The sequence below is a fragment of the Crocodylus siamensis genome, chromosome 6 (assembly GCF_052110815.1).
Source record: "Crocodylus siamensis isolate JL-2025a chromosome 6, ASM5211081v1, whole genome shotgun sequence".
NCBI classification, from domain to species: Eukaryota; Metazoa; Chordata; order Crocodylia; family Crocodylidae; genus Crocodylus; species Crocodylus siamensis.
In genome coordinates this window covers 29,445,140-29,458,955 of record NC_143400.1, presented here as the reverse complement: position 1 = coordinate 29,458,955, position 13,816 = coordinate 29,445,140, and the positions used below count along the sequence as shown (strand labels likewise).

General features: G+C 51.5%; 1 protein-coding gene across 1 annotated transcript in view; it reads right to left on the bottom strand.

The window, feature by feature from the left end:
- The window catches only part of SNRNP200 (small nuclear ribonucleoprotein U5 subunit 200), a 45,629-nt gene that overhangs the window by 19,739 nt on the left and 12,074 nt on the right, over positions 1–13,816 (bottom strand). Inside the window, exons 7-21 of the mRNA XM_090055340.1 lie at positions 11,466–11,618; positions 10,910–11,009; positions 10,542–10,678; positions 8,939–9,022; positions 8,513–8,686; positions 7,613–7,750; positions 6,825–6,980; positions 6,258–6,428; positions 5,868–6,061; positions 5,432–5,555; positions 4,806–4,955; positions 4,529–4,639; positions 2,158–2,289; positions 1,289–1,477; positions 885–1,082 (exon numbers count right to left, since the gene is read on the bottom strand). Coding sequence (XP_089911466.1) covers positions 885–1,082; positions 1,289–1,477; positions 2,158–2,289; positions 4,529–4,639; positions 4,806–4,955; positions 5,432–5,555; positions 5,868–6,061; positions 6,258–6,428; positions 6,825–6,980; positions 7,613–7,750; positions 8,513–8,686; positions 8,939–9,022; positions 10,542–10,678; positions 10,910–11,009; positions 11,466–11,618 — 2,211 coding nt within the window. The remainder of the gene's footprint in view (positions 1–884; positions 1,083–1,288; positions 1,478–2,157; positions 2,290–4,528; positions 4,640–4,805; positions 4,956–5,431; positions 5,556–5,867; positions 6,062–6,257; positions 6,429–6,824; positions 6,981–7,612; positions 7,751–8,512; positions 8,687–8,938; positions 9,023–10,541; positions 10,679–10,909; positions 11,010–11,465; positions 11,619–13,816) is intronic.

Sequence of the window (13,816 nt, the reverse complement as noted above, 5' to 3'; positions counted from 1 at the left end):
TATCAATGGTTTTGCTCTTCCACTAATCAAGCTGCCCTTTCTCCTGCACTCTCGTGGTTTTTCAGGTAGTTCTGAGGCTGTCCCCGTGCTATGTGGAAGCCCTTCTCCACTCCTTTAAGCCAGAGGTGTCACAAGTAGGGCTGATGGCACCTTTCCATCTGGCCTGCTGGGTCACTGGATGTCATAGAGGTGTGGCCTACTGTAGAATTTAGCATCTCTGCACCTGGGAGATGTGGCCGTATCCATATCCTTCCTAACCCTGAGGAGGTACCTTGTGCCCAAGAACTTGCCTAAGGTTGTTTCCAACTATATTGTTAGTCTAATAAAAGGTATCACCCCTCACTCAAAAATCCATGCACCTCATCAATGATATATTGCACTTTCTTCCATACCACAGCCCCCCCCGCCCCCCCCCAGCACCTTGTTTCTGGAAAGCAGAAGGTACAAAAAGAAAAATTCCCATTGTAGCAGACAGCTGATGGTCACCAGAGGCTCACTCCTCAGCCAGCTCACTTGCTGCTTTAGGGAAAGGCTACAGCGTTAATTCTTTTGCAGCCATTAACCACATTGGCAGCAACTTTTGACTGCTTCATCAAAAGCCACTGACAGTCTGGAATGGGGCTGAGAAAAGGTTAAGACTTGGTCTCTGCCTCTGCTCCTTTGCTAGCCTGGAGAGAAGCAGCATCCATTTCAGCACAGTGGCTCCATGCTTCTATTCTGCTGAAGAAAATCAGCTTCCCCACATAAGATGCAGACTCTGATTTCAGAAGCCCATTTTTGAGGTAAGGGTGCATGTGATATACAAGTAAATACAGCACTTGCATTTAAGTAGAAGGATGCAGTTTCCACCCTCGAGTTTTCCAGGCTGCCTTTCCTGGCCTTACCTGGAAATTTCCTGTCTTCTTGTCGTACTTGACGAGGTTGTTCTTGTCCAGCATCAGCGCAGCAGTGTGAACGAGGTCCAGGCGCCGCTGGTCCAGTAATGGATCACCCTTCAGGTCATCATGTGATATCCCATAGAGAGTTGGGGAGCGCAGCATCCGGATATAAAGGTAGGTGTAGCCTAGCCAGTTCACTGCATCCTATGGAGACACACCACCACACTGTCAAAATGTTTCCAGGGAAGCAGGTAGATGGCAACAGAGGGGCCACGTTGAGGCGACACTTTGAGAGTACAGCAAGGTCCAAAATCAAAAGCAGCCAAGAAATGGGGTGTTTCTATAGTGGAGGCTACCAAGCGCTCAGCTGGAGGCCACTGGTATTGGCAGAAGGTAGATTCCTTACTCACCTTGGCGTTCTGGACATTGCCCAGCACGATCTCAGCATTCAGCATGTCAGGTAGTTTTGACACCATCTGGCTCTCAATGGGCAGCTGCTGGTTAAGCAGCGACAGGTAATACTGCAGCTCACCATGGGATGTGATGAGGATGCCCTCACCTTTGCTGTCGTACTGGGGTCTTCCCGCTCGCCCCAGCATCTAAAGACACAAAGGAGGTTTTATAGTCAAGCATAAAGAAGACCCTTCAGCTTAACCACTGACCAGGTACCTCCCAGGAGTGGAGCTGCCCCGATTGACCCCATTCATTCCCCATTATCTCCATAGGATGTGCCTGAATGAGCCACCAGAGTCAGGATCATTCCTCCCTACCCCTAAAAAAAAATGAAGACTTAGTTTACCAGCAAAATACCATAGTTACTCAAATCTAAGATGACACCCCAATAATTAGATTCTAGACACAGAAAATTATATATAGGTTCTAACTTTCTGAGTCTAGAATTCAATTATTGGAGGGTCATCTTAAATTTATGCCACCACCTCCACCTCCGGAGTTGCTGCAGCAAGGAAACAATAGCAGGGAGCGGGGGAAATTGAGGCCCTTCACCTTCCATGAGGAGGCAGGAGAAGTGGGAGACATTCTCAGTCATGATAGGGGATTCTAAGATGAGGCTTTGTTCTCCCATGATGAATGGTGGTGGGGGGAAATCTCTTATCTTAGAAAAGAGTAAATATGGTAGCTCACAGAGCAGCCTTGTCGATCAGCATGGGATGCCTGGTTAAGCCACAGGAAAGGAGGAGGTGTTCTCACAGCATGAAGCTGATCTCAGAAGGCAGCTCCTACCAGGAGGCAGACCCATCACAGGTCATGGCGGTTTTACCTGCAAGATATCCAGGGCCCCCAGCTCAGTCCAGCGCCCTTTCTCGGGGCTGTACACTTGCGTCCCTTTGATGATGACCGTGTGAGCGGGGAGGTTCACGCCCCACGCTAGCGTTGCTGTGGAGACCAGGACCTGCAATAGCACAAACACAGCTGCTACTAAAATACAGGGATCTCACTTAGGAGGGAAGCAGAGATATGGGTCCCCACTTCCATGGGACAAAGGTGGAAGCATGTCGGACTGTCCTGAAAAGACATTTCCAGAGAGGGCCACCGAGTCAGGAGTCAAGAGTCAGTTCCCAGCTTTATCACCGACTCCTGACATGACCCCAGGTCTTAGTCACTGTGCCTTTTGTCTATACTGTAGCAGCAGCTTGTATCCAGTGTTGGAGATCTGGACAGTCCTCTGTAACTACAGCGCAGAAGGTAGAAGCTCCCAGGCCATTGGTGGGACACCCTGCTCCCGGATGCTTTTAGCTTCTGTACCTTCTAAGCCACTGGTTATCAACCTCATTAGACTCGAAGCAGCCTATGGAACAGGGGTGGGCAATTATTTGGGCCGGACGGCCCTGTAGGGAGTTTTGAATGACTTGTCATAGGCTGGGTCAGCACCCCTCCCCCCGACAGCAACTTCACAAAACTCCATTTGGGGCTTTAGGTAGGTGACAGGCAGTGTTCAGGAGTGGGATGGGCACAATCTGCTTCCTGAATGCCCTGCCCTTTGGAGCGGAGTGGGGGGGATGTGTAGAGGAGTGCATGGGGGGGATGCCTGGGAGCCAGATGGGGTTGAGGGGAGGGAGGGGTAGGCAGGGGCCGCCCGCAGCAGAGCTTGTCCAGTCCACGGCTGCCCCTGCGGCACTCCATATGGGTCTAAGCCATGGATGCAGCCATGAAACAAGCAAGCTCTGCTGCACACAGCTTCTGGCATGGCTGTTCCCGGTGCAGCTGAAGCTGACTAGGTGCTGCTCTGCTCTCCTCACCTCTAGTGGGAGCTGCCCAAAGTGGGCCAGCAGGGGCAAGAGCACAAGGAGCCACTGCTGAAAGCAAGGGGAGCAGATCAACGTGCAGTCAGCTACAGTCGCACTGGGAACAGCCCCACTGGAAGCTGCATGCAGGTCAGGACCCAGGCTGGCAGGGCTATTCTGCTCCCCTCGCCTTTGGCAGTGGCTCCTCCTGCTGCTGTGTTGCTCTGGGTGGGTGGAGGGGAAGCTTCAGCAGGGCGATTCCTGCCCCAGCACTTGAGGCTCTGGCTCCAGCTCCTAGCTACCTTCCACTTGCTCACTGCACTGGGTGGGTGGAAGGCAGCTAAGAGCTACAGCTGAAGTCCCATGCACTGAGGCAGAAGCCACCTAGCTGAAGTTCCTCTCTGCCCAGAGTGGTGCAGCAGGGGCAGGAGCAGGAGGAGAAGCTGGGGCTGGAGGCAAGGGGAGCCGAAAAGCCCTGCCAACCTGGGCCCCAGCCAGTGCATACAACTTCTGCTGGGGCTGCTCTCAATGCGGCTGCAGACTGGCCGGGTGCTGTTCTCATCCTCTTGCCTCCAGTACCAGCTCTTCCTTTTGCTCCTTCCCCTGCTGCACTGCTCCAGGCAGGGGGAAGCTTCAGGTGGGTGGCTCATCCTGGAAGTGAGGGGAGCAGAGGAGCACTGCAAACAGCTCTGCTGGAAGCTGCATACACTGACTGGGGCCCGGGCCAGCGGGCACTGGCGGAAGCATAGCACAGACTAACCTGGCAGGAGTGGGTGGGGCTCAGTCCCATGCAGACCACCATGCAGGTAGCCGTGGGGACGGATCCAGGTCAGCTGGTGGGCAAGACCTGGGCCGTGGGCCATGTTTTGCCCACCCTGCCTTAGACGCTAACAGCTTTTAATATTCCTTTTTCCTTTTTGACTACAGAAAAATCCTAGAGTCATTTTTCTGTTGCAAAGAAATCACACCATGATGGGTCCCCAAAATGGTTCGGATGCTCTACATTCCTCATGGAAACCTCTGTGTTTATCTGGTGAATTGTACCTGCCTGCTTAATAGGGCTACCATGACCCAGCACCCTGTGACACCCCAGGGTGCTGTGATCAGTTGAGAATAACTGCTCGATGCTCATAGGAAAGGCTTTCTTCTTCTGGGTCCTGGCTAAGCCCTGTTCACTGGCTGCTGGGCTGCAGCCTCAGACCTCTCTCAAGAAAGAGCCAAAGGTTCCGGTCTCAGTAGGAGACCAGGCCCTAGCTTTGTTAAGACACAGCTTACTAGGCCTGGGATGCCTGATCCAGACTTGCGCTGCACACAGGCCAAGGCAGCAAACATACTGCTCAAGTGTCACGCAGTGGAAGATCTGGACACGCAGCCATACATGTTTCTACCTCGAGAGTGGGGACTCACCTGAATGTGCTTGTCAGCAAACAGATCCTCCACCAACGTCCGGTCCACCCTGGTCATCCCAGCATGGTGAATGGCAAAGCCATAGGGCAGCAGGTCCTTCAGCTCTAGGTTCTGGAGCAGAGAGAGTTGGGGAGTCCTCAAGATAGATCAGGAATGGGGGAAGGCTCATAATGAGCACCATGGGTGGGGGATGAAAGAGAATGCAAGCTTAACCCACAGGATCAGCACAAAACACAACCCTGGGAGGCAGCTGACCCAGTGCTCTGCCCACTCTCACCTTGCACTGCTCAGCTTCTGTCCTCAGGACCTCAGTGGAGGCCGAGCCCTCTCGCAAGAAGAGGCCCAGAGTGTCCTTCTCCAGACACATATCCCTGATAGCCCGGGCAGTCTTCCCTGTCTCCTTCCTGGAGTGAACGAATACCAGCACCTGTTGGACAACACACCACACTGTTAGTATCAAATTGCTGCAGGTGTACAGGGATGTCTGCTCTCATGCATCTGCTGTATTAAGATCAGTAGGGTGATGGAAAGGGGAAGCCTCCAAGACGGAGGCCCAGAACTAGTCTAAGAGAAGAAGCATCATGCCTGGATTGAAAACAGACAAAGGGGCCACTGCACAGAAGCAGACTAAAGGCATGAGAGATGCCTAGTTCTGGACACAGCTCCAGCCAGCTTTGCCTCCCAGGCATGTCTGGGAGAAGGCACATCAGCCAAAGGCAGAATGTAAGTGCCCAGACTGTGATGGGCAGTGGTTAGAGACACTATAAATATACACAACACATCTCCATCATGGTGAGAAGGTACAAGCTACCTAAGGAGCAGAGTGAGGCTGCCTAGAGAGAGCCCAGTGAATGGGCCATCACCTCAACTGCATGCCCCCAGTCTTAAAGCCAGCAGACCTACCTGGTTCTTCCCTGCATGCTCCATGATCTTCTCATAAACGATCTCATTCATGATCTGGAAACGCTTGATGGCTTTCTTCTCTGTGATCCCCACGTAGGTCTGCTCCAGGGGCACTGGGCGGAAGCTGCAACAAAGAAGCATGGGATCAAGCCACCTATGCCACCACCACCCTATAGAGGCCTGTAGCCAGACAAACGTCCTGCAAGTTCTCTGACCAATTTCAATCTATCCCATATAGGGTTCACTTTGGTGAAAGCTATTTTAACCTACTACCAAGAAGCTTCTGCAAACAGATTAGGGTGGAGGATGAAGAGCTTGCCCAGTTTGGATGCACATGGAAACCACCACCCTGCTGGCCACTGCATACCAAACCCTCTAGACCAAAATCTCACCGAGGCCTGCACTGCTTCCCACACTCAGACCACAACCCTAGTACCTGTTATCAAAGTAGAACAAGCCCTTGGCAGGGTCCACTCGGAGGAATGTGGCCACGTCCTCATAGTTCGGGAGGGTGGCACTCAGGCCCACAAGCCTCACATCCTCCTGCGTCATCTCAATGTTGCGGATGGCTCTGGCCACCAGTGACTCCAGGACGGGGCCTCGGTCATCATGCAGCAGGTGAATCTCATCCTGGAGGTGAGAAAGTAGAGGTAGAGCTACTTTGGGTGGATGCACAAATGGAAGACCACACTTGTCCCACTACTCGGGGCTGTCTTCTAGCAATTATGGATACTTCAGAAGCACTAAGATCTCCACAAGGCCTCTATGGCGGCACAGTAAGTTGTAACGTCTCTACACTGGCCTGGCCCACACCAGTGTTACTCACCAGAATGACAAGGCGCACCAGCTGGGTATAGGTGCGCTCACCACCTTTGCGGGTGATGATGTCCCACTTCTCTGGGGTGCAGACAATGATCTGGGTGGCACTAATCTCCTCCTTGCACAGCTGGTGATCCCCAGTCAGTTCTGCCACATTGATGCCATAAGTGGCCAGGCGCTAGGACCATGACAGAAAAAGATGCCAGTGGCACAACGTTACAAAGCCTGTAGTGGAGGCATTGCCATGAGTGGCCAACACCAGGACATCATGGAATTTAAAGTACCAGTAGGTACAACACCCTCTCCTTCAGCTCCAACACGAGCTCCCAAGTCTCTAGCTCAGGGGTGGGCAAAATGTGGCCCAGGGGCCAGATGCAGCCTGTCAGGCCATTCTATCCAGCCCACAAATATTACAAAATTAATATTAACCTGCCCTGGGTTACCAGTCATGCGGCCCTTGATGGCTTATCAAAACTCAGTAAGTGGTCCTCTTCCCAAAATAATTGCCCGCCCCTGCCCTAGCCACAATTCCCCCTCTGCCCAAGTAGAGATAAGGCCAAGGGCTTCCCTTTACCTTCCCGAAGCTGCCCACCATTTCTTGCACCAGAGACCGCATGGGGGCGATATAGATGATTTTGAAGTCATCCACATTGATGGTGCCGTCCATGTTAATGTGCTTCCCAATCTCACGAAGCATGCACATCAGTGCCACGTTGGTCTTCCCTGCACCCTGCAACGGACAGGGAGTCAGTGCCCACAAGCCTAACCCTTTGCCACAGGAGCCGGATATAGAACTGGAGAGAAGTGGGGCTGGAAGGGAGCTCCAGAGGTCCCATCTAGTCCAACACCCCTGCCTGATCAGCCCTGTCCAAACCACTCTGGATACATTCATCGTCCAAGCTCTTAGCAAAGCTCGTCAACTCTGATACAGTTGTAGCACCTGAACCCTGATAAGGCTTAGTACCTAAACCTGTCACAGGGGGACCCCAGCAGCCAACATCCTGCTGGTGGGTGTAAAAGGTTGTTCAGCTATGCTCAAGAGATTCCAGGAAGAGGTCGTGCCCCCTGCTCCAGAGGAAGGCAAAACCTCCCCAGTCTGTACCAATCTGCAGTAGAGAGAATTGTTCTTTATCTGCTAGATGTGTTCCTACCAGAGAGTTCTAACGAACTTTGCTTCTGCATTCATTCCACTGGAGAACTCACTTAGGTGCCAAAAGCAACCCTCAGACCTATACAATTTTCTCCAAGGGTCAGCATGCTTTTGTAAGGAGAGGCCAGGGCTCTGGGAACAGAGCTGGGCTAGACTCCAGAGACTGGGGCATCTGCTGCTAATACATAGAGGAGCAGGTCCAGCATCCTCACCGTGGGAGCACACAGCAGGAGGTTCTCATCTGTCTCAAGCGCAGCACGGTAGAGCTTGCTCTGGATCCGGTTCAAAGTCTTGAAGCCCTCAAAGCCTGCCTGGGCGTACTTGGGTAACTTGTCCACAGAAACCAGTTGCTGGAGGAAGGAAACACTGTGAGCAGCAAAAGTCAGTCCCCCTGCACCACCAGAGTCAAGAGATCTCAGGCACATGCAGCTTAGAAGAGGTTTCTTATGAGGCAAAACTCTTAAGTAGCCCAAAGCTTCTTTATAAACGCATGGTGAAACCACAGCTTGAATACTGTGCCCTGTTTTGGTCCACCACACCTCCAAAACAATCTAGAAGAATTAGAGAAGGTGCAGAGAAGGGCAACAAGGATAAGCGCTATAGAGGAATTTCCATTTAAGGAGAGACTAAAGAAGCCAGGCCTGTTCGATATAGAAGAGAAATGATTGATGGAGAACATAAAAAAGATTTACAAAATACTGAAAGGTGAAGTGAAAATCCATAGGGATTTATTATTGACTCTGAATCAGAACTTCCTAGGCTTTAAATACTTAAGGCTGCAAGTGAGAGAAACAGTGTGGGGAAAGCCCTGGTGAGACTCAGTTTACCCTCCCACCCTCTGCTGCTGTGAGACCCAAGAGTTTGGGCAAGATGCATTTCTGGTCTGACCCAGGACACAGCAGTTCTGATGTTCTTAGGCCAGGCACTGGAGAGAGACCAAACTTTAGGGAGCCGTGAAGAAGACTGTAGAGACTGCCCCTCAGAGCACCCTGAGCCTTGTGCCAAAAGTGAAGAACACCACTGGTAGAGCAGGTGTCTTATGAAGTGGGCAGCAAGGGATGCTGGGTAATCCTCCCACCACCAACACAGTGGGACAGGGCTGGGTCACCTACCTCCTCAGAGCCGAAGGGCTTAGGTTTTAGGGCAGGAACATGCACCTCCTCGTAGCCTTTGCGCTGGCGGCGGAAAGAGCCGTCGGGCAGCTGGCACCGCTTGTTGGCCATAAAATGGCTGCCTTGGGCAAACACCAGGTCCTCTAAGTCCAGCACCTGCCGTGGGGCCAGCACCTGGGGACAGCAAGGTCAGAGTCAAGGGATAGGTGGGAGACACTTCTGACTGTCCTCTGTACACAGTGTTGCCATGGGAACCTCTCCATCCCCAGTGAGACTAAGGTTCGCTGACCACCCCTATCTGCAGCCAGCAAGATCATGGCATCTACGTGATCTCTACCATTTGAAGACATCTCACTATGCTCACATGGTTCCTCAACTAGCTGCTACCTTCTGCATTTCACCATCATGTGGCGCGACAGCACCTACCTCTCCACCCTGATCCAGGTCCATGGTTTCCAGGTCTGTGTCCATCCGGGACTGGCGGACACGTTCCCTGCGAGAGCGCTCCTCCTGCGAGAGAAAGGCAGATGGTGGTTAGCCTCCTTTGCAGACTGATGGCCATCAAGTTTGAACAGCACCCCCTCCACTAGAGAGCGGTGCTATCAGGGCAGATGCAACTACATCTCTCCAGAGAATGGACGGGTCTACTCTGAGGTGACACCACTGTGGCTGACCCCTTTCACAGCAGCACTAGGAATACAAATGCATCATTTCATAGCTGCATGCTGGAGACTCAAGAAATCGGCACACCTTAATAGTGGTCTGGGTATCTCAGTTCATCAGTCTAGACGCTGTTGCACCAAAGCCCCCCCGAGGAGTGCATCTGCTATGCTTTCAAAAGGAGGCTGGCATCAGAGGACTCTATCACAGAGACTAGGAAGGTGGAATGGCACTGCCTTTTACCGATCACTGACAGGCCAACCATACAAAATAAGAGTCTGTGTAACTATAAAGACCAGTGTTCACTCCTATGATGTGTTGCACTGTAACCTAGCTTGCTACAAAGCCGCTAGCTCATTAAAGTTGAGCAAAGCAGCTGCAAGTTTTGTCCAAGTAGAAACTTCATCAAGGCCAGTGGGAAGATGTTTAGAAAGAAAACAAGTATAATTATAAGAACTATCTGCCAAGCTGGGGGCATCAATGCATCCAGGCTGTTAGAAAAACACCCAACCTTGACAACTCAATTATGCAAATAACCTATAACAGCCAAAAACAGTAGCAAGAATCATCATAAACATAATGAGCGTGCAAGTAACAAAAGGCATAAAAAATGTGGGAACAAAGGGTCACTGATCTACTGGCCCCTGCTATAAGTTACATAACTGACACAGTTCACTGGTAAACCATGCAATAAATTTATACTGGCCAAACATGCAAAATAGCTAATGTGCAATTAACTGGTTAATTGCACAATAAATTTAGACAAGCCACATGCCCAAAGTCATTATCACACCATAAAAATGGCTGTGTAGCTATAAAAGGAACCAACCAGTTACAAAGTTAGTGCTTGCAAATGTGTACCTAATTTGAATGTGTAGCAGGGACCCTAGACTATGCCCCTGAGCATCTCAGTGAGATCCTGGACTGCCTGATCAACAAGATGGTGACCAAGACTCGTATGCAAGGTAACTAGTGTAGTTCTATGTAGAGGAGTGTGTGCTGTCTGCTGAATAAACCTATATGAGTGGAGTGGAAACTCCTCTCTCTCTCTCAACAACTCATTGGCTCCTGGATCCAAGATTTTAAAAGGAACCTCTGGCACTAGGCTTTGTTTGGAAGAGGAGCCCACTTTATAACATGCTCAAAAAAGATGCACATTGAGCCTGAAACATCAGACAGAATCTCTACAGTCACCTAAGCCATGGAGTAGCAATCTGTGGCCCACAAGTTGGAAGCTACTGGTTTTCGCCTGCTGTGGCATAGGGATAGGGGTTGACCCAAACCATGTCACCCTGGCCATCACTCTCGCTACATAATAGAAGCTGCTCTGGCGCTACCTCTCTCTTTCCAAAGGCGGCTTCATCCTTACCCGAATGAGATCCTCCTTCTCTGTTTCGTGCAGCTGGTACAGGAACTTGGAGAGCTCAGGATCCGATTCCATCTTCCCCATGATCCTCTCCTTCTCGGCCTCACTTTGGGCACTAGCCAGCAGTGTGCAGTACAGGACTGGGGAGAGAACAGAGCTCAGGGGAAGACGCAACTATGCATAAGAGACACATGACAGCCAATGACAGGAGGGGGGAGCAGGGAGCAAAGGCCACTGATGGTAGGTCAGCAGGGAGGAGTGGGAACTGGCAGATGTAGGGCTGGAAGCCTACTCACAGGACAGGTAAAACGTGACAGTATCATGGCAAATATAGGAAAGACACCCCCCACCACCATGAGCCCAACACTCACTCATCATCCTGTGCTGCCTCAGAACTTTGATGAAGTCAAAGGTATTGAAACCCAGGAGCAGGACAAGCTGGTTCTCACACTCACGGTCATCGCTGGCCGTCTGGGAAGAGAAGGCATGGAAAGGCCAGTTACATATCCGCTGCCCACAAAGTGACCCCTTAAAGGAAGTGGCAGGAGGGTAGAACTCTCATATCCCAGCAGGCAGGGCTCCAGGGCAGGGCTGGATTCAGCTGGTGGTCTTGATCTAGCACCTGGGGCAGGCCCAGTAGGGACCCATCTAGCCATGTAGAGGGGGGTGGGGAGAAGCCTTAGCTCTGTGGACTAGAGACTGGCATCAACATTACACCAGGGACCTGACTTTTGACAGTTCCTAGCCAGCGGTTCTACGGTAGCTGTCCCCAGAGAGAACACTTCTACCAAGGAATTAAGCCTGTCATGGTAGCAGGTATGAGGCAAGCTTTTTGCCAACATTAACGCATTAACGCTTGTGATAGATGCTGTGGCTTGGGTAGCTTGGGGCCCAAACCTACTTGCTCCTAGGAGGTTGGCTACGTACTTTCAAGATCTCCAGCACCTCATCCGCCTTCTTCTGAGACACAATGGCATCGTCATAGAAGCGGCTCAGTTGCCGCTGAAGCCAGAAGGCATCAATGTCACGGGGATGCAGGTCCTTCTTCTTGGAGCTCATTAGCTCCCCAGAAGCCACAAGCTGAAGCAAAGAAGGCAGAGTCACCTGATGGATTCCCTCCCAAGAAAAAAGCTTTCCAGTGAGACAGAGCAGCTGCTATCACTTGTGCAGGCAAACCACACTCTTTACATTTTCCTCTTCCCCATCATTTCTCAGGGTTCTGGGCTTTGCTGGCTTCTGTGTGGGACTGGGAGGGAATTCTGCACCTGCCACCCCGGGGGCTCTACCACATGTTCAATTTAAAGCAGGATACAAGCCAGCTACAACGTTACTACATCTTTCCAAGTATTAGCTTTGTACCTTCATAGTTTCATAGCAGGGTAGAAGATACCTGAGCAAATCATCAAGTCCGACCCCCTGCTATGGCAGGAAAGAGTACTAGGGTTAAACGACCCCAGCAAGGTGAATGTCAAGCCTCATCTTAAAGACCCCCAGGGTAGGAGCCAGCACCACTTCGCTTGGAAGCTGGTTCCAGACCCTAGCTGCCATGACAGTGAAGTAGTGCCTCCTGATGTCTAATCCAAATCTACCCTCTGCCAGCTTGTGACCATTATTTCTAGTCACTCCTGGCAATGCTCGGGGGAACAGGGACTTCCCCAATGCCTGCTGGTCCCCTCCGACTAGTCTGTAACAGGCCACTAGGTCCCCCCTCAGCCTTCTCTTGTGAAGGCTGAACAGGTTCAGGTCCCGTAGCCTCTCCTCGTAGGGCCCGCCCTGCTGCCCCCTGACCATGCGAGTGGCCCTCCTCTGGACCCTCTCCATGTTGTCCACATCCCTCCTGAAGTGCGGTGCCCAGAACTGGAAGCAGTACTCCAGCTGCGGCCTGACCAGTGTCGCATAGAGGGGGAGTGTCACCTCCCTGGACCTGCTTGAAATGCATCTGTGGATGCATGACAAGGTGCGGTTGGCCTTCCTGACTGCCTCCCCACACTGCTAGCTCATGTTCATCTTGGCATCAATGATGACTCCAAGATCCTTTTCTGCCTCTGCACTGATGAGAAGGGAGTGCCCCAGCCTGTAGGTACGCTACTGTCCTCCCCAGGTGCAGCACCTTGCACTTGTCAGTGTTGAATCCCATCCTATTCTCGTCCGCCCACCCCAGTAACCTGTCTAGGTCCAATTGTAGCCTATTCCTCCCTTCTAGTGTGCCCACTTCCTCCCACATCTTAGTGTCAACAGCAAATTTGAACAGAGTGCTTTTTACCTCCTCATCCAAGTCACTGATGAAGATGTTGAACAGTGCAGGCCCAAGGACAGAGCCCTGGGGGACCCCACTGTCCACATCCCTCCAGGTCAAAAATGACCCATCCACCACCCCTCTCTGGGTGCAGCCCTCCAGCCAGTTGGCGACCCATTTGACTGTGTGGGTGTCGACATCACAGTCCCCCAGTTTCTTAATGAGAACGGGGTGAGAAACACTGTCGAAGGCCTTCCGAAAGTCCAGGAAGACTATGTCCATTGCTACCTCTGCATCTAAGGATTTGGTGACCTGGTCACAGCTGGTGGGGTTTTAGCTGGACAGCCATTTTTGTGGCATGATAATTACTTTTCATGTGTGGCAGGTTTAATTTATTGCATAAATAACTGACCAACTGCATAATATATGCAACATGTGGGAGAAGCTTTGCTGCTACATGTCAGGGGTCTTTTTTAACCTTTCCTCAGTGGTACTGGGTGTTGGCTACAGCCAAGGCTGGGGATGGTGACTGGGCTGTGCCAATGCTCCTGCTGAGATTGAAATCTGGAGAGTCCTAGCTAGAGGGTCTTGTCCCTCTGCTCAGGGTCAGACCAACGCTGCACTGGGAGTCAGGAAGGAATTCTACCTGTTGCTCAGACTTGGATAGATTAGGTGGGGGAGGCGAGGAGAAAGGGGTTACATTCCTCTGTAGCAGGGGCATGGCCTCCGCTTGGTGTCTCTTGAATTTATATTAAAAACCTTTCACAGCAGCAGTACGTTGGCTGCTGTGGTTCCTCTACTTTACCTGTGGCAGGATTGGGTGTGATGTCAGGTATTGTATCAGGGTTGAGGGTAATTTTACAAAGAGTTTAGATGATGGATTTGTCTAGGATGATTTGGATAGGGCTGATCCTGCCTCAGGCAGGGGGTTGACACAGATGTGACCTCTGGAGGTCCCTTCCAGCCTGATTTCCCTATGTCTCTATGATATACCCTGGGTTTCATGTATCAAGCTAAGCCCTGGGAGCTGAATGTATGCTGC